General features: G+C 55.5%; 3 protein-coding genes across 3 annotated transcripts in view; 1 reads left to right on the top strand and 2 right to left on the bottom strand.

Annotated features, from left to right (window-relative positions):
- LOC117643972 overlaps positions 1-12,356 on the bottom strand; it is a 62,325-nt gene extending 49,969 nt beyond the window's left edge. Inside the window, exon 1 of the mRNA XM_034383159.1 lies at positions 12,186-12,356. Coding sequence (XP_034239050.1) covers positions 12,186-12,195 — 10 coding nt within the window. The 5' untranslated portion in view covers positions 12,196-12,356. The remainder of the gene's footprint in view (positions 1-12,185) is intronic.
- A 1,511-nt stretch (positions 12,357-13,867) lies between these two features.
- LOC117643862 (claspin-like) lies at positions 13,868-20,376 on the top strand. The gene is made up of 17 exons (XM_034382982.1): positions 13,868-14,955; positions 15,040-15,862; positions 15,954-16,156; positions 16,246-16,472; positions 16,577-16,945; positions 17,029-17,106; positions 17,186-17,343; positions 17,477-17,624; positions 17,705-17,913; positions 17,991-18,046; positions 18,135-18,247; positions 18,330-18,660; positions 18,743-18,864; positions 18,965-19,095; positions 19,194-19,406; positions 19,514-19,687; positions 19,769-20,376. The coding sequence occupies exons 1-17, from the start codon at positions 14,177-14,179 to the stop codon at positions 19,868-19,870; spliced, it is 4,236 nt and encodes a 1,411-aa protein (XP_034238873.1). The 5' UTR covers positions 13,868-14,176; the 3' UTR covers positions 19,871-20,376.
- Positions 20,377-20,432: 56 nt separating this feature from the next.
- On the bottom strand, positions 20,433-24,658 carry LOC117643867 (choline O-acetyltransferase). The gene is made up of 6 exons (XM_034382991.1): positions 24,421-24,658; positions 23,225-23,623; positions 22,900-23,144; positions 22,444-22,783; positions 22,119-22,319; positions 20,433-22,045 (listed from the first exon to the last, which is right to left on the bottom strand). The coding sequence occupies exons 1-6, from the start codon at positions 24,532-24,534 to the stop codon at positions 21,788-21,790; spliced, it is 1,557 nt and encodes a 518-aa protein (XP_034238882.1). The 5' UTR covers positions 24,535-24,658; the 3' UTR covers positions 20,433-21,787.
- Positions 24,659-25,485: the final 827 nt, after the last annotated feature.

Raw genomic sequence — 25,485 nt, 5'->3', positions numbered from 1 at the left:
GAGCTGGCGCTGCGTTTTGCTCGCCGCATCGCCGTCGTCGGCGAACTCGCACATAACGGTGCTGGCGCGCATCGCCACGGACGCACTGATCCGTGCGCTTCAAAAGTGCAAACAAGCGGACACCAGCCCAATTTGCCTGTGCCTGAGTTGTTGCTGTTGCTACAGTTGTTGTTTGTTTTTGTTGTTGTTGGTCCCGGAGGGGCCGGAGGCGGGGCGGCTGCGAACCAAAGGCTGCGCTCCCCTTTTGGCTGGGTGTGGCGTGGCGGGGTGGGGCAGGGCGTGGCGGGGCGGGGCGGGGTGAGGCGGGGTGAGGCGGGGTGAGAGTGCGGTCACTGTGTTACGGAGAGCCCCGGTGTACAAGACGAGAGGGTGGCGTGTAGTTAGTCCGACCGCATTGGGCCTTCGCCAGCCTCTCCGGGGATGCACTTTGCTCAGCGACCCGGCCGACCTGGCCGACCTGGCCGACCTGGCGGCAGCGAAGTGCCCTTCACTGGTCGGGTTCGGCCGTTTCGCGGTGTGGTAGCGTCCGAGGACTTACCGGAGTGACTCTCTGATGGACACTCGTCCGCCACGAAGGCCAAGAAGCAGAACCCTCGCGGAGAAAAAAATAATTTTGAGGCCGTACGCCGCGGGCATCGCCGGCGTGGAAGCGCGGCTTCAACGAATAAATGTGTTGTCCTGAACAAGATGACAAGCCGCTTGTAGTGCCCGGGGCTCGGTCTCGTCCCTCTGCGCCGCTCCCTCCCCCCCTCCTCCACGCCGCGGGGTGCGTCGTCGGCCGTCTGCATCGCTCAAGAGGACGTGTAGGGCTTCTTTTGTGTATAAAGGACAGCCGAAACAGACTCCTCTTGGCCCCGCTGACCTCGACGCGCCCAAAAAGGATAAGAATAAAAATAAAGATAAAAACACGACAGCCACACAGCAGCGAGCGCGCCCCGCGTTGCTTTTCGTTAGGCGCCATTGTCACTAGTTTCGTCTGGTATACACGGCGTTCGGTCGGCTCCGCTAGCACCGCTAGCCCGCTATCCCCGCTGGCAGCAACTTTAGCCCAAAATAATGGCCCTGTTTTCCAGGTCGAGTCGCGCATCTCGCGGCGGGGCGGGGCGGGGCGGGGCGGGGCGGGGCGGGGCGGGGTGCGGTGGGGTGGGCTGAGCCGCGGGAGACTCCAGGATGAGGCGGGGCGGCGGTAGCAGTGTGGTAGCGCCCCGTATGTTCCCATCACGCGCCGCCGTCAAACAGCGTTTCCATTTTTCATTCACTTTCATGCTTTATGTAAAAAAAACGCACACACACACACACCAGGTCGCGGCTCGACTTTGGCCGCCAAACGCACCCCTGTGTTTTTTCGTGGTGTTTTTCCCCCTTCCGCGAAAGAGCCGCGCTTGAGAGCCATTCGCGCGGCAGCGCCCCGATTCCCCGCTGTCCGTCACGCGCAGCTCACCGTCAATGAAAACATTTTCCCGCCTCTTTTGTCGTCTTTGTCACTCCCCCTCCCCCTTCCCCCTTCCACTTGGCGGTGCCATTAACGACAAAGTGGCCTCCCTGGCCGGGCCTGGCCGCCGACGCCGTGGCTGCCGTGGCGGGGCCCCGTCCCCTACGGCGCGGTGGTGCCTGGTGGTGCCCGCCCAGCCCGGCCAGGCCCGGCCGAGACGAACACGTAAATATCTTAGCAGGTTCGGCGCTCTGTAAGGCACTATAGCGGCCTGGACCTGCCCCGCGGGGAGCCGCGCTGGGCGCGCAGGCCGGGGGACGCTTTTAACTAACATTTCACAATGTCCGACGTCGGACCAGCCAGGACGGCAAGGGCGGCCAGGGGACCCTTCGAAGTGGCCGGGGAAATTGGAAAGCCGGCCTGGAAGGGGGATGGGGTCCGTGGGAGAGGGAGAGAGAGAGGGAGCAGTGCGTGGCAGGGACTCGTGGGGTACGTCGGCGGGTACGGTTCGGCGCGGCCGGACGGCTGGTCCTGGCCGGGGCGCGCCGGCGCGCTGATGAGCTTGTCCCACCTGCAGACCCAACACAAACCGACCGGCAAAAGCGGAGAGGCGGAGAGCGTCATTTCATCCCTCCAGGGAACGGAGAGGAGGGCAGAGCCTGGCACAGCGGCACAGCCTGGCACAGCCCAGCGGAGAGCCGCCTGCCGGCCCTGCAGACTGCCAGACTGCATCATTACAGGCTGCTCTCTCTCTCTCTCTCTCTCTCTCTCTCTCTCTCTCTCTCTCTCCGCTACGAAACGCCCCACGAGTGCGAGGGAGACGGGGCGACGGAAGCACCGTTGATTAATTTGCGAGCCGCTTTTGTGTGCGTGCCTCGGTGTCCTGCCACGCGCAGGTGCGTGTCGCTCCGCTAATGAGGGAAGCCAGGTTCACGCCTAACCGGCGCATGCATCTCTCACCGACACTGTCACGCGCAGACACACACACACACACACACACACTCACACTCGAGGCGCGGTCTCAGGTTGCCTTGCGGCGCAACGGGATGGCGGCAGGCAGGCGGCGGCAGCGCACGCCCCGCCACGCCACACCCAATCTTGTTGTCGCGGAAGCTCTTTGTTCCGAGGCGCCCCCGAGGACCCAGACATCACGCCCGTGCCGTGCCGTGCCGCGGCGTGGCGTGGCGTGGCGCGGCGCGGCCATGATGCTGTGGAATGGGATGTGCCGACACGCGGGCAGCGCCGCGGCGGGCGGACGGGCGGACGGGCCGAGCCAAGCCTCCGGATATGAACCGCGGCGACCTCGCGCGAGGCTTGAAAGCGACCGGGGCTAGGCCGGCTAGGCCGGCTAGGCGGTTCCATTTCCCGTCGTGCATTGCTGCCGAGGGACCGCGCTGCCCGCAGTGGAAACTGGAAACGGGAGTCCGGATCAGCCAAGTAATTCACAAGTCGAGATTTTGACAGACTTTGGGAGCCCACTGCGTCCAATCCAAGCTGGTTAATCGTACTCCCTCGACGGGGTCGTTTGGACCTTCGTTTTGAATGTTCGTGCTAGTGTGAGCGATAGGCCGCTCGGTGTGGGAGTGGCCGGCCAAAGTCCTTCCACGCCGTGGCGCGCCGTGGCCACTGCATGGCGGCTGCCTCCGAGCGCCCGCGAAGCCCAGAGTAGGCCGTCCCGCCGCGCAGCCGCGTCCACCGGGATGCCTACCCGGCCTTCCGCGGGCGCTACAGCACTACGCCACACGGTGGCAGGGTCGACATGAGCCCCGTCCCGATTGAGCCCCGATGACCTGAGCCCCGGCAGAGCCCCGGCCGAGCCCGACTCGAGCCCCGACTCGAGCCCCGACTGAGCCCCGATGGCCAGAGCCCCGACCTGAGCCCGTTTTGAGCCCCGACCTGAGCCCCGTTTGAGCCCCATTTGAGCCCCGCGCCAAAAAAGTTGCAATATGACGCAAAATCTTCACTAAAAAGTTCAAAAATGGAATTGTTTGGCGTGTGGCTTAAGTGGGGCTCAAATGGGGCTCAGGTCGGGGCTCAAACCGGGCTCAGGTAGGGGCTCTGGCCATCGGGGCTCAGTCGGGGCTCGAGTCGGGGCTCAAGTCGGGCTCAAACGGGGCTCTGGTCGGGGCTCAGGTCGTCGGGGCTCAATCGGGATGGGGCTCATGTCGACCCTGCCCACACGGTGTCGCGCCGCCCCTTTATCGGTGTTGCCGTAACGCTGCGGCTCCGCAAACTAATTGACTCGCACTCCGGTCGTCGGGTCGCGGGCCGCGCGGCGGCGCGCTGCGTTGCGGCGGTTTAAATATTGCAAAACGGCGAGCGAGGTGGCCGCTGCGCCGCTGCGCCGCTGGCCCTGGCGACCGGGGCGGCGCTCGACGGTGCTTGGCCGGTCCGCCAAACCGGCCCAGCCAAACGAGCCCCCCAGGACGACGGACGACCAAATCGGAGTGCCCATTTCACCAAATCCGGCCCGCAATTTTTTTTTTCATTTTTTTTTTCGTTTTAATGGCTTATCCGCGCGGGTGAGTGGAGGCCACGGAGTGTTGAAGTTGGCGCCGAATGCCTCGCGCAGGACTCGCCCGCAGGATCCACCGCGAGCGTGGCTGGAGTGACTTTCTTCTTCGGCGCCGAGTCCTTGGGCCGAGTCCTTGGAGCTGCACCGCACCGCCAAGGCGTGTGCCAACGAAGGCTGGCTATATTCCCACCACGCCGCGGCAACCACGCCGTGCCGGTTTTCTCGCTTGCCATTCCACTGACACAACTCACACGCCACGCACGCACACACACACTCACGCCAACGGACAAGCACGCCACGCACACAAGCACACACCACGCTGCCGGGACACGTGAATGTTTTTCTGCTCCCCTCGACCGTCCTCCCCCACATTTTATTGCCCCTCTTTCCTGAACACCCCTTCCTACTTTTGCTCATCTCCATCATATTTCTTTTGTTTTCTTCTTCTTCTTCTTCGTCTTCTCTCCCCCCGGTTGCCTGGGCTATTAAGGACTGGGACACTCTGCAGCCTACCGTAGTGTGCGAGGGAGAGAGGGTGGGAAGAGGATCGATTTCACACGATGCTAAGTACCAAGTACACTCCAAGTCCAAATCCGCGTCGCGCGATGGATGCTCCTACGCGCCGCACTCGAGTCCCCTCCCGTTCTGGTCCACTGCGGCGCCTCCCCCTCCCCCCCTCCAGGCGCACCGCACCACTTCCGGCTCCTGTCGCCCCAACTTGCCAACCTACAGCGCCAGTGGAACAAGCGGGCGCCCGCGCCGCCCGCCGCCGCCCGGCCCACTCGGGTTCACGACTAGTCGGCCAAGTTTCTACATGCCGGCCGCGCGCACTGGCCGAGGCCTGGCCACTGCACTGCAATGCAACGACCTGCAGCCGGCACCGCCGGGCACCGCCCTTGCAAACCACCCCTGCTGCGACTGCCACATACTCGTTGTGGTCGAATGTCACCGCCCGTGCTGCAGCACTGTAGCGTGTTGTCGTTTCATTACCCGCGGGCCTCAAAAAGCGAGCCGGCAGCTGTAATTAGTGTGTCCGTGGCATTGTGTCGCATAATGGCCTGGCCGGGCTTGGCCGGGCCTTGCAGCGCGTGCTGCAACAATGCTCCCCCCACCTTCATGTGGACACACGAGATAGCTCGCCCCGCACGCCCCGAGGCACGACGGCTGGCCGGCGAGGCGGCGGGATCGGTCCGTCGGGACGACAAGCAGCACCTCAAGACGCCCTCGCCCCGCACCAGCGCCGTGCGGGTGGACCGGGACGGGCACGGTGACGTCCCTGTGCGTGGGGTCGAGGTCTCCGTCGTCGATCGTCCGTCTCTCTCGCACTCGTATGGCGCGTGGGTGCGAGAGAGACGGAGCGACGAAACGCTGTTCGGAATGAGCTCAGCCTGCCGAGAGAGGGGGGCGTTGCGAATCCTTATTGGCACAATCGGGGCGCGTAAATCTGGGTGTCACTGCCTCGGCCGGGGCGGCTGGGGCTGGCGGGCGTGCTTCATCAAGCGGGCTGGGCTGCCGCCTGCCGCCCCAAGCCTGATCGCATCGGGGCCCGGCAGCGAAGGGTCGCATTTTTGACATTCACAGTCGGGGGCCCACGGCAACAGACCGACAAAAAGGGACCAATGAACCGGAAGAGCCTTTTTGAAAAATAAAGAGGCAGGGTCAAAGGGCGGAAATGGGCCATGCAGGGAGTTTCAAGGGCCCAAAAATTGCACCAGCCAGCAGCGAAGCAAGGGTGAAAGGGCCGAAAGGGCGCCAATAGTGGGGCCAATGAGTCAATGGGCCGAAAAGGGCACGCCACACAGCGCCACGCAGCGCCACGCACCGCCCTGCCGATTGTTCGCTTGTTCGGTGATGAAACAAAGGCAGCCAGACAGGCGGGCAGCCAGGCAGCCGGAACAAAGCAGGTGCGCGGCCGGGCTAGGGGGAGAGGGAGGGGACGGAGGGAAATCGCAAATGCACTCGCCACGAGTTGAGTGTAGGCTTTGGGTCGACCGATCGCGGAAGCGCCAAACTCGGATAAGTGAGGCTTTCCGGCGGCGCGGTGGCGCTGCGGCCCGCGCTGCGGGTTTTTGACTTTCTGTGGCACGGCGGCGCAGTGTTCGTGGAACCTACAAGCCGGCGATCCGTTTCTTCGCCAGCGCCGCGCTCCGTCCCCGTTGGCAGATCGCCACGATCACCGCCCCCGGGCAGGCGGGGCAGGCGGGGGCAGGCCGCCGCCCCCAGGCAGGCCGCCGCCCCCCGTGACCGCCGCCACCAATTTAACTCGGCCGCTCCCCTCCAATTTCCTGCGCCCGGGGCATCCATCAGCCTGCCGGCCAGGATGACGACGTCCTCGACGACGACGTGGTGGTCGAGTGTATGGCGGGGACGCACCACTGGAAGAAGCAGTGGCCGGCCGCCGCCACTGCAGTGAGGCTGGCGTCAGGTCGCGCACACAAACCACAAACTTCGCCGCCAGAGAGGCGGGGCGGGCGGGGCGGGCGGGGCGGGCGGGGCGCATCACGCGGTCAGTCGTAGTAACTTTGCCGCGGACTAAGCTTCGCCGAAGGGCTCGCCTTGCCAGTGGGTCAGGATGCCAACCCTAGCCAACCTAGGCGAGCCGCCCCCGGCAGGGATTTTTTTTGGTGAAAAAAAAAAAACAGGCGCGCGGCACTGCGCAGCACAGCGCTAACCTTATTCGACGTCCTCCTATTGGACCATGAATTTTGAGACCCTCCGTATAACGCTGAGCCGCACAGCCCGTCCCCGTGACCCCTTAGACGGCGGTGGCGCGCGGGCGGGGCGGGGCGGGGCGGGGCGGGGCGGGGCGGGGCGGGGCGGGGCGGGGCGGGGCGGGGCGGGGGGGAGAGGAAGCGCGCTTCCCACCTACCCGTCCATTGGCGAGATGTGAGCTGAAGTGCCGGACGGGACGGGGCTGAGAAGAGAGCCAAGTCCTCACTCTGAATAATGGATTAGCTCAACGCGCGGGGAGGGGCGGGGGAAGGGTGCAGGCAGAGCAGCAGATTGGTGGCGGGTCAGGCCGTGCAGCCGGGCCAAGCCAGGACCGGGCCTGGATCGGGCCAGGCCGATCAAGTTTCAAGTTTACCGGATCCATCACCGAATCGCCTCGTCTCGGCCGTGTGGCAGCCTAAGGCCCTGCCAGCCATCCCCTGCCCGGCTTCCCCTGCCCGGCCCTCTGGCGAGGAGCTGTCCAAGTTCATGACCTTGTTGCGGGGGCCGGGGGCTGCCGGGGGCTGCCGGGGGCTGCCGGGGGCTGCCGGGGGCTGCCGGGGGCTGACGGCGGGCCGTGTGTTTCGACACGAGCCGACAGGCGGTTAGGCGCGATGCTCCTGGAGGTGGTTTTGAGTGGCGCGGCAGGCGGCGGTGGTGACACGCCGGGGACGACGCCATGGCGACGCCCACGCCCCCCACGCCGCCGTCGGCAGTCTGCCTCCAGTCTGGCGCCCGGCGTCCGCCATGCGTCCGCGGACGTCGCCGTCGTTGGCTTTTCGGTGCGCGAATTTTTCCAGGCAGAGAGGCCGAGGGGCTGCTGTTGTCCGAGAGGCAGTAACACAGCCTCCTCCTGCGTGCGAGGGGCGGGGGGGGGGGCAGCGCTGATGGCGGCGGAAGCCTCCAGCTTCGGCCGGGCTAGTCCAGGCCTCGTCCAGGCCTCGTCCAGGCCGCGCCGTCCGGGGGAAACTTCCGGCCAGGAGTAAGAGCCGCCACCGGGCGCCACCCCTTGCACACCCTCACGTGCCTCTCATCTTTTACTCCTGTTCCAGTTCCTCCCGAGGAGGTTCCCCCGCCCCAATCTCTCTCTGTCTCTCGACGAGTTGCGTGGTTGGCGGGAAACGGGACGACCACGCGCGTTATCCGCACTGCTCTCGTTGCAACTAACAACTGCATTCCCCTCCCCTCCCTGGCGGCAGTGTCGCACCACTCCTTCCCGCAATGTTCCGACTGGCTTCCCCCCCCCCCCACTCACACACTCACTCGCACACGCACACGCTCCCTGGGGGTTGCACGACACGGTAGGGCATTGCCAAGCGATTCCCGGCAATCGAAAATGATTTGGACCGCAGCGTTCGGCCATTAACGGCCTTCCCTCCGGGCTGTAGGACCTACAGTGTGGGGCCGCAGGGCGCCGCAGGGGGGCTTGTTGGGGCGACGCTCTCGTTGGCAACGCGCTCTTGTTTGTCGAATTGCAGCATCCGCAGCTGCAGCCGCTGCAGCCGGGCCGAAATCGGATTGGGCGCTGCTGCGCCGAATGCCGACTGACTGCGGAGCTGATTGGCTGAGGGCCGCGCGCCGCGCCTCCCATAAACCGACAATCACTTTACTTCGGAACGTGGAATAATTTCGTCCCCCGCCCCCGGCCCGTGGCATCGAACTACAAGCATTTTGCGGTGTAGGTGCAAAGCGCGCCAGTGGCTTTTCCCGCGTGAAAGGAGTAAAGCAGCGGGTCGTTTCTCTCGGCACCTTGACCCCCACCCCCACCCCCGCCCCACGCTGGTCTGTCTGTGCACTGGAATTCCCCAGCCCCCGGCATGACAGCCATGTGCGAGAGTGTGTTTGCGTGCGCATGGGAGGGCGTGTATGCGTGCACCTTTTTTTTTCTTCTTCTCGCGATCTGCTCTCTGTTTTCTTTCATTTTGTTCCACGCTGGTTCGTCTGCCCCGCTGCACGTGTGCCCGGCGGGGCGGGCCAAGGGCGGGCCGGGCCAGGCAGCAGGCAGCGCAGCCAGACGCGAACAACAAACCCGCCGAACCCGCTGCGTCGCAGCCCGGCGAGGGAAATCCCCCGAAAGATGGCTTGTCGTGCCGCCGACGCCGTAAAACCCGCCATTTTATGTGCGAATTGATCCAGTTTAAACCCCGCGCCCCTCCGGCCTCCGGCCCGCCCCAAACCCGCGCCCCCACGGCCACCGTATCTCACCCGCCTTAGGCCGCGTCAGGCACGTTCAAGGACACCTTCGAGAAGGCGCGAGGCCGTTCATTCGGGGGGATGATTCCGAACGTCGCTCTGTCTCTCTCGCACTCCTCCGGGAACCCCCGTGAGTGCGAGAGAGACAGAGAAAGAGAGCGACGAAAGGGCCGTTGGCAGTGCATCGCGGCATCGCGGCCGCATCCGCAGGGCCTCGCACTCGTTACCGTAACAGCCCGGATGTCTGATTTCCCCCTCCCCTCCCTCTCCTTCTTCTCCTTCCTTTTTTGGGCTCATCCGACGAGCGCCACCGCCCCTTGTAAATCAAGGAAGTTTCTCCTCGGGACCCGGCGCGTCTTTCAGAGAGCAACAACTTGGCCTGAGGAAAAAGTTTCAATACTGCGCGGGCGACTTTTGATGGGTAGACGGCGTGTGGCGTGGCGGCCCGCCGGCCCGGGACCAATACCAATATGACGAAGACGAATTCCAATGCGTATTTGCTCAGACGATTATTCATGGCTTTCGAGGCTCAGCGGGAGAAGTTGGCAGCACTGACAGTCTGCCAGGCCCGAGGCCAGGCCCCCGCGGCGGTGTGGCGGCCCCGTCCAGCCCCGTCGCCCTGCAGCCGGCGCAGCACCGCGCAGCAGCCAGACTCCAGCGGACTCCAGACGGCGGCGCGCCGACTTACACAATAAACACGACCTCAATACATTCCCCATTCCCATTTCAATGTTTACCGTCCAGAAATGTGCGCCCGGCATTCTGGGGCGACCCTTTGCTGGAATGACGACGCCTGGGGCAAGCCTGGGGCAAGCCTGGGGCATACCGAAGGCCGAGGGCGGCCGGGCGCCGCCGTGGCGGCCACCAGGGGGAGGGGGGGGGGAGGGGAGGGGCGTCGGCGACGGGGCTCTGCGGTCCGCGACCGCCGTTGCCTTTCAGAGGTGAGCGCGGAGCGGGGTGCTGAGTGCGGGCCACTGGCAGGCGGCTGTGGGGCTGTGGGGGCCCGGCCGAGGCGGAGCGTCAACCCGGCGGCGGGGCCGGGCGGGGCCGGGCGGGGCCAGGCGGGGCCCCTTCTGGCCCAATGGCAGCTCGTGCCCCCGCTGGCCCCCATCCAACTACAATGGAATGGCACGGGGACGATGGCCAGGGTGGCGGCCAGGACGGCCACCGCCAGGCGGTCCAGGCGGTCCAGGCCGTCCTCCTCCGCGCGACGTCGCCACACCCTGCGCGACGGGCCATCGGCAAGCATCGGGCGGAGACGCTAGGCGACGCGGGCCGGGAGAAATAGCACACGGATCAAGTGGCAAGGGCGGCACGAGCAGCGAAACCGGAGTCAAAAGGATGAAAAATCATTTCTGCCATGTGCTGTTGCGGACGTTAACGACGTTGGCGGGAAACTCGCGCTTTGCCGCCAAAACCTCAAACTTTGCCCAAGCCGCGGATGGCTGCGAGGCGGGGCGGCGTGCTGCTGCGTTGCTGAATCCACGCACGCACCCGCCCCGCCCCACCCCGCCCCGCCCCGGCATCGCGATCGGTGCTTATCGGGCGTGCCGCCACGTTAACTCGAGGTAAAGTAGCCCCCCACCCTTCCCCCACAAACACTTCGTGCATCGCCTAAGGAGATACGCACTATGAATTCCCGAGTGTCATTTTATTTTCTGCATCACAGCGCACGTTTCTACTCAGGGGTGTTGACACCTCTCAGTAGACCTTAAACAAGCAGTCGTTTCGAAAAGACTCTCTTCCAGGCTCCTTAAATATATATTTTTTAAAGTTAGGAGAAATATTCTAGACGCATTTTTCTTTCCATTTTCAAATTTCAAATTTCTGGAAGTACATTATTACGTCATTCTCCTGACTTTTTTAAAGGTAGGTCAACTGATCCACCCCGCTACACTGTCCCAAAATTCTTCCATTCAATTAAGAAAAGTTTACCGTGTTGTTTTAATTATTTTTTTTATTCCGTTGAAACAAAAAATGTTCCAGCAACAGAGATTACTCACGATTCCCGGACTTAGTCAATTAGTCCAGGGCCCACGACCCGCTAAGTGCCCCGCAGTCCTTATAGTCCGGCGCAGAGCAATCCAACAGCATATATGTGTCCCGGTAGAGGCGTTGTTCCTTTGCAGCAATCCCCGCGTGGTTACAACGGTCCGGACTAGGTCGGCGCCCGCTCTCTCTCTCTCTCTCTCTCTCTCTCTCTCTCTCTCTCTCTCTCTCTCTCTCTCTCTCTCTCTCTCTCTCTCTCTCTCTCTCTCTCTCTCTCTCACGCACACATGCACATCAAGCACGCTCTGGGGGAGCCACGACGCCAGCGCGGTCTGAGAACCGCCTTTACTATGGGGCGTAACTCGGCCAGACGGTCAAATAAAACAGGCAAGGAGTCGGAAACGGAGCGACTCGGCGTGACGCCGCACTGTCGCACGCCACACACCGTCCGTCACGTCTGTCACGCCCTCGCTGTGCGTGACGCCTTCGTCACAGTGCGTCCCGCCGCCGTCACGGCGGGCCACAAGTGCGTCACTTCGTTGTCACAGTGCGTCACGGCTTCGTCACAGTGCGTCGCTCCTTCGTCACAGTGCGTCACGGCTTCGTCACAGTGCGTCGCTTCTTCGTCACAGTGCGTCGCTCCTTCGTCACAATGCGTCGCTCCTTCGTCACAGTGCGTCACTCCCGCTCTGTCGTCACAGTGGTGCGGGCGGCCTTTTGTATCGCGGGCCGCGGGGGCCGCGGGGGCGGCCGATACCGCGGCTCTGCCATTCTCCCCCGCCCCGCCGCCCCCGCCGCCCCTCCTCCGTGAAAGGATGAAATGGGCCGAGAGAATCCGGCATAAAGGGCGGTGGCCGCGCGTAGCCGTGAAATGTTGCGATAGAGGGTGCAGGTGTTTTTATGGGCCACAACCGAGGCCGGGCCGCCAGGCAGCCTCGCCAATGGCACGCTGTGATTGGCTGGAATAATTCCATCCCGGCTCCGTCCCGGCCCCGGCCCGGCCGGCCCCCCTGAGTACCTGGAGCGGCCCGGAGCGGCCCGGAGCGGCCTGGAGGGTGTCGCACTGTAAGCCCCCTGCGACCCGCCAGCTGCCGGCGTCGTCGTCCGCACACGCGCTCGCTAGCTCGCTAGGCGGTTAGGCATTTGCAGGCATCTGTTCTGGTGGCGGTGGCGAGGCGAGCGAGCAGAGCCAGCAGGGCTGGCAGCGGATGGCGCCTAGTGGTGTGGTGGCGTAGCCGGGCGTAGCCGGGCGTAGCAGCACTTAGGCGGTGCGGCGCGGCACTACGGGGTGGCTCCGTCGCCTACGTCACTACCGTGCCCGGGGCATGCCCCGCCGAACGGACTCACCGGATGCCATCTTTGTCGCCGCTCCTCAACACATCAACGCATACCCGACGTGTCACTCACGTGCCACTCGCGTGTCACTCTCTCCGTCACTCACTTTGTCACTCCGGTGCACTCGCGCGCGCGCGTCCGTCGCAGGTGCGGCGTGTCCGGTCGTGTCACTGTGGGTCGCGCGCGTCGGCGAGCATGTCGTGGTCGCGGTGGCGCGGCTCAGACGGCTCGCAGACGGGCCGTCGCGTCGCGTCGCGGGGTATTCACCGCAGCGGCCCGGCCGGGATGACTCCAGACTCCGCAGCGGCGCGGCGCGCGGGGTGGCGCGGTGCGGCGCGTCGCGGTGTGGGCTACCTTGCCGCTGCTGCGGGGGAGGGCGAGCCGAGCCTAGCCGAGCCTAGCCGAGCCCGGCCTGTCTGGTCTGGCTGCGTGGGGCGCGCACTGGTCCACGACTCCAGCTCCTCTCGCCGGGCTCCAGTCTCCAGCTCCGGTCCGGCCGCCGCTCCAGCGTCGCTCCAGCGCCCTCTGTGGGGCGCCGCCGCAGCCTCCGCCCCCACCTACCCAGCCCCCCCCCCCCCCACCTCGCCACCCCCGCCCAGCCCCGGGGCGCGGCGGTGGAGCCAGGTGGAGCGGCGCCGCAGCCTGCCGGTGCACCGCAGGCACCGGCAGGCACTGCACCGGCAGGCACTGCACTACACCCAACTAAAAAGACGAACGCTGTGCTACGCTGTGCTAGGCTGTGCTACGCTGTGCCGCGCGAGGCTGCCCTGCCCGGCCCTGCCCGCTGCAGGCCTCCGCTCGGTACAAGCGCTCATTAAGGTCAAAGGTGACCCCATCGACGGTCGCAGAGCCGCAGAGCCGCGGCGTTTCCCGGCATCGCGCTGCATCATGCCGCGGCGCTCTGTCTCTCTCGCACTCACGGGGCGTCACGTATAGGTACGAGAGAGACAGAGCGTCGACTCTCGGAATCGGCCTGCTGAGCGCCTCACGACTTCAGCCTCGACTTCAGCGCACGCCGAGGCCGGGGCGAGCATGCACGACGCCATTCATTTCGAAAAAAGAGTGTCCACACGAGCAAACATTAATAACATGCACACACACACAAACTTCCGTTTTAAAGAAATAAAATAAACTTTGGGTTACTTCTGCACATGTGACCCCGCAAGCAGTCCCAAGACACTTGCCCGGTGACACATGCGTGAGCGATTGGCGACGACGGGAAGTGTCATCGGGGACGGCTAGTCAACGTGCTCTGTCATTCGCAGGCAGAGTAGCAGCACAGCACGTCGCGGCTACAAGTTCTCGTGTTTGCTTACTTTTTTTTCTTTTTTTTTTGGTAGAACCTTCAAGTTTTGGTGATACATCTCTCTTTTTTTGTCGATGCGTTGTACGATGCGGCGACTCCGTTCATATCAACCGCCGTTTCCGCACGTTTCCGCACCAGTCAGGTCCGCGTCCTGATTGGCCGTAGCAGACGACGGCAGCCATGCCCCGCGAAAAGCCTTCTTCTTTCCTTCCTCTTCTTTCGACATTAAAATATCCCAAATATCCTAATTAGCGATCAATTGCACGTTCATTTGTAAATAAAAATATTTTTCAAAGCACAAAAGTATCAAAATGATACGAATACTCGGTAATAATGACTGTCAAAAAATTCCTGGAATGTTTTAGAAGTGAAATAGCAGGCACTGACATGTGGTTTGGCGGGAAGATACCTGAGGAGTTGTCGTCGTAGCTGTGTTATTGTGTTGCCTTAAATCGTTGAAGTTTGAATTTTGCCAAGATTTTTTGACAAAATTATTCATTGCTTTAGAAAAAAGAAAAATCGGTGATTTATGCATGTTAATTCACCTTTCATCTTTGATGCGCCGTTTATGAGTCTGGTTGAAATTGAACCCTGCTTTGCTCTCTCGCGCTTCCATGAGTGACTTATTATGAAGGTTAAGCCCCTTTTAAATTTCGTATGAACGCAAGTTTCTTTTAGTTTTCTCAAGACTTCGAAGATGGATTCAAGTTCAGAAGATGAGAGTGTTTTCAACCGTCGTAAATCTTCAAGTAAAAAGATATTTGATAGTGATGATGAGGCTGCTGGTGAAGCCGATGATAATTTGAAAGAAGCCACTGAAGATTTTACTCTCCACCTATCTGATGAAGAAGATGATGAGGATGGTGCTTCCGTGAAAGCAAATATTGAAGCAGCTCTTGCTCAGGAAGAAGCTTCTGCTGAAAATGCACATGATGTCAAAGAGGATTCCAAAGATGAAAGTAGGGGAGACAGCTCAAGGCTTGACAACAAAGAGATGAAATCCAATGCTGCTCAAAAGTCAATAAACCCATCAGGAAATTTAGACACAGCAGATATTATGAAAAAGCTAAGTGCCTTGGCTGATTCCGATTCAGAGTCTGATATTGATGGTGATCTAGAACCTTTACCAACAAGTATTAAGAAGAGCAATTCGAAATCAAAGAGCTGCATAGCTTCAGAGTCAGATGATTCAGGTAATGAAAGGAGTCAAAGCCATTCAGATGATGAAACTAAAGAAGCAGTTTTGTCGTCCAAAGGCAAGCAACGTAAATCTGCTCCAGAGAGAAAAAGTAAAACAAAAGCCAAAGATGCAATGCTTGAGATAAAAGCCGAAAGTCAGAGGCAGTTGCGACAGTCTAACATTGGTTTGCCATATCATGTTCCCAAGCAACGGTCGCTTTTAGACTTCTTAAACAGACGCAAGCCTGCATCTTCAATGCCCATTCGGGGACCTGTTGAGCAACTGGCAACGGTTTGGTAAGTAACTTCTTTTTATTTCCCTTCTGCCAGTTAAACTTGTTCTGTAGCAGGCTTTAAGATTGCATTTCTTCTCTTTTCCAGGAAGCAGATAGAAGACAGGGAGAAAGAAGTTGAAGACTTTTATAAGTCTGAATCTGAACATGAAAGTGACGAAGAGGAAACTACCCAAGAAGTAGAGCAAAGTGAAGAAGGTACCGAGCCAGCTGAACAAGTTGAAGGCAAATCTCTAGATCCAAGTCAATCAGATACTCATCAATTAACAACTGCAGTTCTAGGAGACAGTGGTGTGGAGGCAGATTTCTCTGGAGCACAGTCAAGCACAGAACCTAACTCTGACATTATTGATGACACTGAGAGTGAGCAAACAACTTCAATCTGCTGTCAGGAGAGCATGGATTTCAAAACTACTACAGAGGTAGACACTGACAGAGTGCAATCTCCTGTTGGTACTGATTTTTGTGTCGAGGAGAACTCTTCAGGGGTTTCACCAGATGATGCATGTGCTAAGAAAGTGCAAGAGGTGGATGAGTTCCCTGTCAAAGACGATAATGTGAAAATTGGAAATGAAACTCAAGACTCCCAAGACATAAGCCTGCATTTCACTGAAACTGAGAGAAACACCCAAGGTATTCTGAAAACACAAGAGTCCCAAGACATTACCCTGCACTTCTCTGAAACTGAGAGAAATGTTGAGGGTGCTTTCAAAACTCAAGATTCTCAAGACATTAGCCTGCACTACACTGAAACTGAGAGCCTCATAAAAACTGACTTAAAAGGAGTGACCAAAGAAAACCATTTGACCAATGAAATTGCAGTGATGGAAAATAGTTCAAATGCCGGAAACAAACCCAAGGGATCAACATGGGAGGAGCTCAACTCAGCGATGAAAGACTTGGATGATGATGTGAGACTTTCTTTTCAAATGACTTAAGTCTTCATGAATTGGTATTTTACCGGCATGTTTATTTTTACTGAAGTTTTCTTTTATGTTACAGGATTTAGTATCACATGAGATTGTTCCTAAGAAGCTATCACTAGGTTCTGGTCCTCGACTAAGCCTTAAAGGGGCACCCAATGATGTAATAGATTTAGATGGTTCTGTCTCTAATCCTCGAACACCAGGAGTGAAGGGCCTCATTGAAAGATTTATGAAGCATTCCGCCTCCAAAAGAAAAGAAGCTCAAACTGTGGAACTGAGGTATGTTTTGTTATAAATAATAACTTTAGCTAGATGCTGAATTTTTATGAACTAATACCTTGTGTTTGGTTTACTTTTTCCTTATTTAGTGTCATATCATCTGAAAAAGATACAATCGGTGGTGTTGTTGATGTCAAGCATGAATCTTTGAAAGTTGTTCTCACTGCTGAAGAGCCTCGTCGATCTGAAAAAGATGCAACTCCTGGGGCCAGATTAAAACTTCTGAAAACAGAGTTAAATCGACAAATGCGAAAGCAGAAGGGAGAAGAATGGCAGAAAAAGCATGAAGAAATGAAAAATGAACAAGTATTTGATGGTAAGACTTATTTGTTCTGTTCCATTTGGTTACATTAGGACAACTTTCAGTGCCAATTGATAAAGTGCCAAGTAATTGATGTCTATGGATATTATATTTTCTAGGTGAGAAAGATGATTGTGGCATGTTGCCTGATGAAGAGGAAGAGGAAGAAGAAATGACTGACAGCGAAGCAGAATCAGAGCCAGAAATTAATGACGTCAGAGAAAGTAAGAAAAAGAAGAAAGTCAAAAGTGCATATGTTGATGAAGAAGCTGAAGTTAGTGAGGAAGATGGCGGCGATAGAGATGTGGATGAAAGAGAGAGTAGTGATGATGAGAGTGTTGATGAGGGTGATGATGAGGGCAGTGGAAGTGAAGATGACAACAATAAGCATGTTGATGACACCAGTGTAGATGATGAAACAAGCAAATCTAAAATAGACAGTGTAAAAGAATCTTGTTTAGCTCAGACAGAGAATGATGAAACAAGTGGTAAGTGCCTTGAATTGTCTCTGCTCTCATTTCCTTCTTTTAATTGATTTTTTAAACAAATGAGATCCTTATTCTGCTTTCAGATATTGGACCAACTAATAGTTTACGACGAACACTTACATCTGCATCTGCTGATTTATTTGCCTCTCAGTCATCAGTGTGTAAGTTTTAATAATAATTCAGACACCTCTCTAGTATTTTCAAATTGAGCAGTTTCATTCATGTTTTGTTTTCTTGTAGGGAGAGTTGAGGATGATGATGACTTCATTCCTGCTGGTCAGCCTAATGGTGTCACAAGAGATTATTCCTTTATGGACAGGGCTGATGATGGAAAAGAAAGAGAGATGCTTTTTTCTCCAATGAGTCTCACCCTCCCTGAAAAGACTCATAGTTTTATGGTATGCTGGATTGTCTTTGGATACTTCTACCCACTTAATAGTTATCTCAATATTCTAAGTACTACCTTGAACATGTCTTCACACAATGAGACACAATTTTAGACTACACTATCATTTTTTATTTGTTTTCAAGGATACTAGCCAGGAACTCACACCTCAAAAAACATCAATTGATCCGAGGCCCCAAAGCAGCTTGAAGAAGCTTTTTGGGGAAACACAAATTTATAGCACCCAGGACAAGCTAAAAGAAATTGCAGGACTATTTGCAGACAAATTTAATGGTAAAATTCTGCTTATTTTTATCGATCTAATGATCAAGTCATGAAATATGTCATCATTTGAGGTGAAATTTTTGTCGTAGATTCACAGGATAATATATCTGATCTCGCCAATGTGTCGACGGGAGAGTCTGAAACAGACCTTATGGCGCTATGTTCAGGCAAGTTTGTCACGCAGCCACCCAAACCAAAAGATCTGGAAGAAGATGAAGAGCGTGTGCCAGACTCCCAACTATCTCAAACTCAACCTGCTACATCATGGGATCCAGCTTTGGAGAATGGAGACTCAGTTGTAAGAAGTCAATCAATTTACAAATGATGTTTGATTTATTGCTAGCACAAGTTCTTTGACACTCTTTTTTTTTGCAGGATTTTAGTCTGAAGTTTGATGGGGATTCTAAGAATCCAGAAGACATTGTTGAAAAGTGAGTTTTGTCCTGTCAAGTATTTTCCATCAATACATTGTGTCATGTTCCCATTGTTAATTAATTTTATTTTTATTTTTTTTGACAGGCCTAATGAATGTGCAGGAAACTTCAGATTAGAAATTATGTCCTCGGATGATGAAGACAATACTACATTGACTAAAGAAAAGAAAAAGAAACGAAAGAAGCTTGAGTTTTCAGGTAGCCTTTATTGGACAAGAAATACTTAACTGTTGTTTAAAGGTCACACAGTGTACAGTGTCTTTTTTTTCTTGTTGTACAGATGACGAAGATGACGATAACCATAAGAGTGACACAGATCTAGAAGAAAATGAAATTAACAGTGATGAGGAAGAAAAGGAAAAGGAAGAAAAAAATTCTAAGTTATTTGGAATTTTTTCCAAACCATCAAAAGAAATCTTCTATGATTCAGATGAAAATGAGATAGAGCCTGGTGATTTTCTTGAAAAGGAGGCAGAGTTGTCTGAAGAGGATGAGTACAATGGTAGTGATGATGAAGATGAAAAAGGATTGGATCAGCTAGAGATGAATGAAGCAGACAAAGAAGACATTGATCAGGACCTTGTTCGAGAGCAACTTGTCAAAAGTCACATGTAAGTTTTATTATTTCATTTGGTAAGTTTTTACTTTTGCATTCTTGTTTTTCTAATTTTTTTGACATTTTTCACAACTTAGGCAGAAGATGTTAGATGAAGATCGCCGTGATGTACGTATTCTTCAAGAAATGCTTCTGGAAGATGGGGAGTTGCATTCTGATAATGGTGGCAGAGAGCGCCAGTTTCGCTGGAAAAATGTTGGTCAGTATTTTATTCAGTGTCACACTGTTTTCCACCTAGCACTTTGCCAAACTTAATGACACTTGTGTCACTGCTTCTTTGACACTGTTCTGTGTTACAGACTCCACTGGAATGGGTGACGATGGGCATCGCTCTGATGATGAGCATGCTGACAATGATGATGAAGAAGATGATGCTGCATGGCGGAAACAAAGACATGAGCGAGAGATGTTCTTGAGAGAGCAGCGAGAGGTGAGTTGGCTTTTTTATTTAGCGACACCAGATTTGTAACCTAGTGTTCTCTTCATCTGTTTGGGATATATATTTCCTGTCTTAACATTTGTTTATAGAAACAAAAGAAGGAAGCTGGAGGCCATAAAGAGGATGATGATGAGGATGAAGTTCTTGAGAACAGTGAACTTCTTCAGCTGGGTAAATCAATCCTCTTCAAGAACCGTTCCAGTTCATTAGACATGTCTGCTCCCAAAGAAACCCAGCCTCCAAAGTTGACTGCACACAACCCTGTTCTATCTCCAGAAAGAAAAACAGGAAACACATTCCTTGTAAGTGCCGTCACCATGTGCTATATTGTCATTCTATATGTTTGTTGGCTTTCCTCACAATTTGCTGGTCTGTTTGAATATTTTTATTTATCTAATTTTTGTTCCAGTCCAAGCGAGGATCTTTCTTGTCAAGAGGGGATGGTGTCTTGGCAAAGCTTGCCAAAATGACTGGTCCTGCTAAAGAAAATGTTATGTCGGGAGCTAAGAGTAGAGGCAACTTTGTCTTCTCTGCCATTAGTCCGCCGAAGTATGATAGCCAACCTGAAGAGGATGACTCTAAAGTAAGATTACCCATCAGATTTCTTTCTTGTATCTCTGGTTCCATCATAATTCTTTATTTATAATATTTTTTTGGTTTTCAGACATCAAAAAGAAAAGCTACCGCTGGATTAATGAATGCTGAAAAGAAACCATGTTTAGTTACTGCTGCAAGAAAAAGCAGTGGACTCTTTGATCACTTTTGATAATTGTATTTGTTTGGTGTTTGTCCATAACTTTTGAAATGTTGGTGCTGTTTTTCTGCTGAATTTGTGATTTATCTGTGTTCATGTGCAATGCCTTTGACAAGATGTTCTGTTATTTCGTTTCTTTTCTGGTTCTAGTCCAATTTTTATAACCAGAACCTATATACTGTATTTCATTTTGTACTCATAGCAATGCCTTGTAAATTCTGTAAATACTTGCCGACATTAAGCCATGCTCAGAAACCTGTAAATGTGTGTTTTTCTATGACATTGAAAATTAACTTTACCTTTTTTATGCATGTAACTTATGACGTCCTGTTAGTGTATTTCTTAACTTATCTTATCTTTTTTTTTTTTAATGGTTTGTGTGAGGTTTAGTTGCTATTGAAATATGTATTAGTTTATAATTGACTTCTAAAATAGAGTGAATGATGGTGTTCAATTAGCATACTGAAAACTTATCATTTGTGATTACAATGACAATTAAAAGAACTAAACCTTAGTAATTTGCTGTGTTCAATGTAATGATTTCTCCAATTTCTATAATAACAACAACCACAAAGACCAGCTGACTCAGTGACTTTATTTCTTTGGAAACAAGTGGATGGCCAGAATGATTTATCCTAAACTTACTTTACTTACGTAATCAGTGTAACCTTTATCCTGGCTGCTGAATTCTAATTATACTCTACGACTAAACAATTACTACAACACACACACAGGTTTTTTTTTCACATGCTGTGTCGTGCTTCCTACTTTGAGGCTTTGGGTGTCATTTATTTCAATTTCTACTCTGCAGTCATTTTTTAAATAACAAAGCCGTTGTTCAAATAAAAAATGTAAGTAATGCAATGCAACAGCTTTTTCAAAAAACATAAGTACCCTGCCAGAATTAGGTGTTTGAGACGACGTTGATTTGTCAAAGAATCGATGAAAAATCCATCGACTCTACATTGACCCTATGTTGTTTCGAACTCCTAAGCACTGGCTGGGTAGTACGCCTCTGATACATAAAGTTTCTAACATTGCACACCTGTGCTGACCGGCAGGCTTAAACTTACTCAGAAAATAAAACATGGCTGGCTCACGGAACGCGCTAGTTTTACAGCGCTGCGTCCGGGGCTGCCTACCCTGCAGGCGCCACCACTAGGACGGGGCCACGCAAGAAAAACTAGTGGGTTCCGTGCGCCTCTCTCTCTCTCTCTACGACACAAAAAGGAATCAAGAATAAGAACACACATTGACCAGCACTCTAACATCAAGAAATAAAGGGCTTGCCCGGCAAGTTTATCTTCAATTGATTAACAACCATTTCCCAAAAGTGCACTGAAAGGCTATGATATGTAAATACCGTGCTCATTTCAAATGGCACGTGGGAGATCTAGTCACACCTTTCAGCGCTTGGGTGTTAAATTCCTCGGAAAATAGGTTTATTTCATATTTTTAAATATTTGAGACATAACAACAAATTTACTACTGTCGCCACCCAGTGGCGACCTCATTATCTTATTATATAGATAGGCCCATGTCATGTTTGATGGGGAGATAGGTAAGTGCTCAACACATCTTAAAGATATATGCAACTATAAAACTATATAGCAATGCAGATCTGTGGACAGCCTATTATCACTGCTTCCCAACTTTTTTTTCCTTCTCTTGTCACGCACTAGCTTTTGTTTCTCTTTCCCTAAAGGTGTCTCTTTTCATTACTTTTCTCTCTTCGTGTTCTAATCTTTTTTTCTGATGCCAAAGAAAAACTAAGCAATTAAAGGAAGAACCTCTGACCTTACAGATGTCGAGGGTAAACCGACTAATCCAAATCCATCACCAACTGCAATCCTTTTCCTTTTCCAATTATGCAAAGCCGACGTTCATGCCTATCTTAATACTGGCGGTCTTAGCAAATTACTCCTGCCTCTACTTCAGGTCGAGGGCGTCCCCGTGGCTGGGGGTGGGGCTGGGGGTGGGCGGAGGCGGGGCCTCCTGCAGCAAGGTGCGCATGTCCTGGAGGGAGCGCTCCAGGGCGCGGGCGAACGCCGCCGTCGACGTGGTCTCGGCCGAGTGGAATGAAGACAGGCAGAAGACGATGCTGTCGGCCTTGGGGTTGTAGGAAGCGCCGTAGCCATCCGGGACGACGGGGCCGTAGCCCATGAAGCTGTCTGTGGTCGTCGGCACCTGCAGGCGACAAGACCCTGAGCATTTCGCCTCTTTTCCATAAGCAGACTCGAAGGGCGACGGCGGTTCTCACCTGGCTGGTGGACAGCGCGAAGTGGTTGGCCACCCGGTAGGACTCGTCTGTGAACAGCTCCGGCACCGGCTCCCCCAGCTCCTTGGCCACCTCCCGCAGGCCCAGCAGGTGGTTGTCGATGCCGTGGCCGAGGATGTTCTGCACCATGACGTCCGTCTGCTTCTTGATGGCGGCTCTGAACAGCTCTCGCTTTTGGTTGTCCTGCAACAGGTCGGCCGGGGGTTCAGGCGCAGGGAAGACCGTGTCGCTACTCCACGCGCGAGAGCCACGCGGCCGGGAAGACCCCGCGGCGAGGGGTATCGGCGCCAGCGGCGCCAGCACTTACGTCGTACAGGACGAAGGTGACCTTCTTCTCGTCGCCGCCGCTGGTGGTGTCGAGCGGCGGCACGGCGATGGGCGACGCGGCCTGCTGCTTCTGCTGCAGCATGGCGGCGGCCCACTGCCACGCCTCGCACGACGCGCCCCTGATGGCGTCCACGCGGCCGTGGTCGAAGCGGCGCAGCGAGCCGCTCTCGTAGGTGGCGGTGGGCTTGCCGAACAGGCGGATGTAGGCGAGCTGCAGCGCCAGCTGGATGTAGGCGTCCGGGCTGCACTTGCACGACTTCATGAACTCCTTCCCGTACTCGGTGAAGCGGTACACGTAGAAGTCCAGGTCGTCGATCATGCTGCAACAGAAGGACGCCATGGTTCGATTTCTGTGCCCCTGCGAGGGGGCCGCGATTTCTGTCTCGGGCGGTACGACTCGTCATGCATGCATGGCGCTGCGCCGCTACGCCGCTACCTGTCCACGGCCTTGGCAGCCTCCTGCAGGTGGGCGCGCGTCACCGAGTCCACGTTCCAGCCCAGCAGGCGCGGCGGCGGGTTGGCCACCACGGCCGGCGGCGACCTGGGGGCCTCGGTGACGGCGGCCACGGCGGGGTTGGTCGCCTCGCTCAGCATCTTCTCCATGAGCTGGATGACGGCCATGCCCTCGGCCGCCGAGTGCTCGTAGCAGAGGCCGCACACGCCGTCCGAGGAGATGACCAGCTGCAAGCAGGACAGGGGGTTAATCACGAAGACCCGAGATCCACGTAAGGCGCGTGAGGCACGTGAGCTGGGAGCCTTACCTGTATCGTCTTATCGAACCAGCGGTTGCCCGAGTTGGCCTTAGAGCCGCCGCCGTGCAGCATTTGGTGCGCCATGTTGGTCTCGTCGCGGCCCTCGACGGCGTGGCCGCGCGCCGGCAGCGCCCTGGACGAGTTGAAGGCCGTGGTGATGGGGGAGTCCAGGCACAGTATGAACAGCGAACCCTCGATGGCGTCCAACGACGTGCGGTTCACGGGGTCCTCGCGGAGGTGCTGCCGAGCCTCAGCCCACTTGTCCCTTCGCAGTGTGGTGAGCAGGCCGATGGGCGCCGCGGAGGACGCGGGCACCGGCTCGGCCAGGATGGAGGCGAGGCGGCCCGTCAGCGAGTCCTCGCTGACTGGCGGGCCGCCGCCGTCGCCGCGCACCTGTACCACGTAGAACTGCGCCAAGACAAGCCAGTCAGTCCCCGCCCTCGCAACGCGTCCTTCCCCCACAGAACCAAAGCGACAACGAAACTAGAAACCAGATTCGTTCGTAAAACCGATTGGAAAAGGTGGTCGCAACACAACGTCTGCGCAGGCTTCGAGGAAGAGGCTCCCTCGCCAAAATTACAGATAAAATTTAGAGAAATTGAAATGAAAAAAAACTTACACACGGGGCCAACAGAACAGAAAACAATGGCAAGGCATATTGGCGGGCGCACACTAAAGTGCACTAGGGGCGTGTTAACAGTGTAACAGGCATTGGCGGGGACGCTGGGGGACTCCGGGGTCTCTATCAGGCCACACATACTCTGTCGAAGCTGCGTCGAAGCCACTGGAAAATAAAATCAAGAGTAAACAGGTTTCACGCACCGCGCCCTGGGGCACGCTGCGAGACAGGAAGGCGGTCGGGGAGAGAGAGGAGAGAGAGAGAGAGAGAGGCTCGTCTTCTTACCCAATCAAGCGGAGGTACAGCACGCGGTTCGGCGCCCTCAATATTTCAAGGCACACTCTGGAAACGAGAGAATCGAACTGCGTCCGACTCTCTTATTTCGAGAGTTGGCAATTCAAAAGAGCAATACAAGATTGTGAATCTTGCGCCGCTCTCGAATGGATCACGTACTACCTTCAGCGGCGGAGCACAACAGAAAGTCGGCGTTCTGCTTCAAGCGTGGCGGTTTGCTCCGAAAGCCTTGCAGCCAATGGCAGGCAAGCAGACCGTTTCGCCCGGTCCGGTCCGGACCGTTCGGACTTGCCTGGCCGTGGCGAGCCACCACGATGTAGTCGCTGGCGATGTCGGTGGTCACTTGCTGGTCCTTGGGGTTGCCCGGGTTGCGCACCGTCGTCATCAGGCGGTAGAACTGCTTCATGCACAGCGGCTGCCCCTTCTCCCTCGAGGCGGCCCGCTCCACCGGCAGCGCCTTCCTGGAGGAGCAGCGGAGCGGAACGTCGGGGAGGATTCAAAATCGCGTTTCCGGCCAAAAGAAAAAACAAATTGATGGACCTCCCCAGCAAGATCGATTGCGCCTGGCTTTCGCCCTTGGCCTTCGAGTCCTTTCACTATCCTACGCCGCCATGCCCCCCCCCCCCCGCCCCGCCCCGTCTCCCTCTGTGAACGCCCTACGCCCTGTCCTGGAGACCTCTGGCTAACTGGTATTTCGAGCGGTCCCTCGCTCAAAATTAAATGGCGAGAATGGTGGCCAAAATCTGGCAAGGCAAAATTGTCTCGCAGATTCAATCGGAAGGCTCGCGAGACGGTCGCGCGACGACTTCGCCCGGAATGACATCATGCATTGGACAAGGCCAATGAGATAGCGGTGTGCTATCGAACACGCCTCGGAGGCTCCCGGTTCAACCCGGACTGCATCCTTTTTTGTTCTTTTTCTGGTGTTTTTGTTTTGTTTTTGCCGCTAGCGGCAGGCGGCGCCAGGGGGAGGAGGGGCCCCAGCTCGGCTCGACTCGCCACGTTCTGAAAGAACTTTCAGTCTCTGCCGTACTTTTGTGGCGCGGTTTCAAACTCCGGGATACTTTTGCCAAGTTGGGCCCTTGGCTTGGTGTGCCTGGCTGTGCCCTAGGCGTGCCGCCGCCACACTGTCGCGCATTCCATTAAAATGTGTTTATTCGCTGCTCTGCGACGAGTCGCTGCGTCGGCATGGAAGTAGGCCACCGACAACACAGGCGAAAATAAAACGCAAAAATTGTGAAATTACAAGTATATTGTTTTATTGTTATATTACAGAAGTAAAAGTTTGTTGACAGTCTACACTTCAGACAGTTTCACACCGATCCAAGATTCTTGTCTAGGTGGCTACAAAGGAGAA

This window comes from Thrips palmi, unplaced genomic scaffold, assembly GCF_012932325.1.
Source record: "Thrips palmi isolate BJ-2018 unplaced genomic scaffold, TpBJ-2018v1 HiC_scaffold_17, whole genome shotgun sequence".
In the NCBI taxonomy this organism is placed as follows: Eukaryota; Metazoa; Arthropoda; class Insecta; order Thysanoptera; family Thripidae; genus Thrips; species Thrips palmi.
The sequence above is the reverse complement of the archived record's forward strand: the minus strand, read 5'-3'. Positions and strand labels throughout refer to the sequence as shown.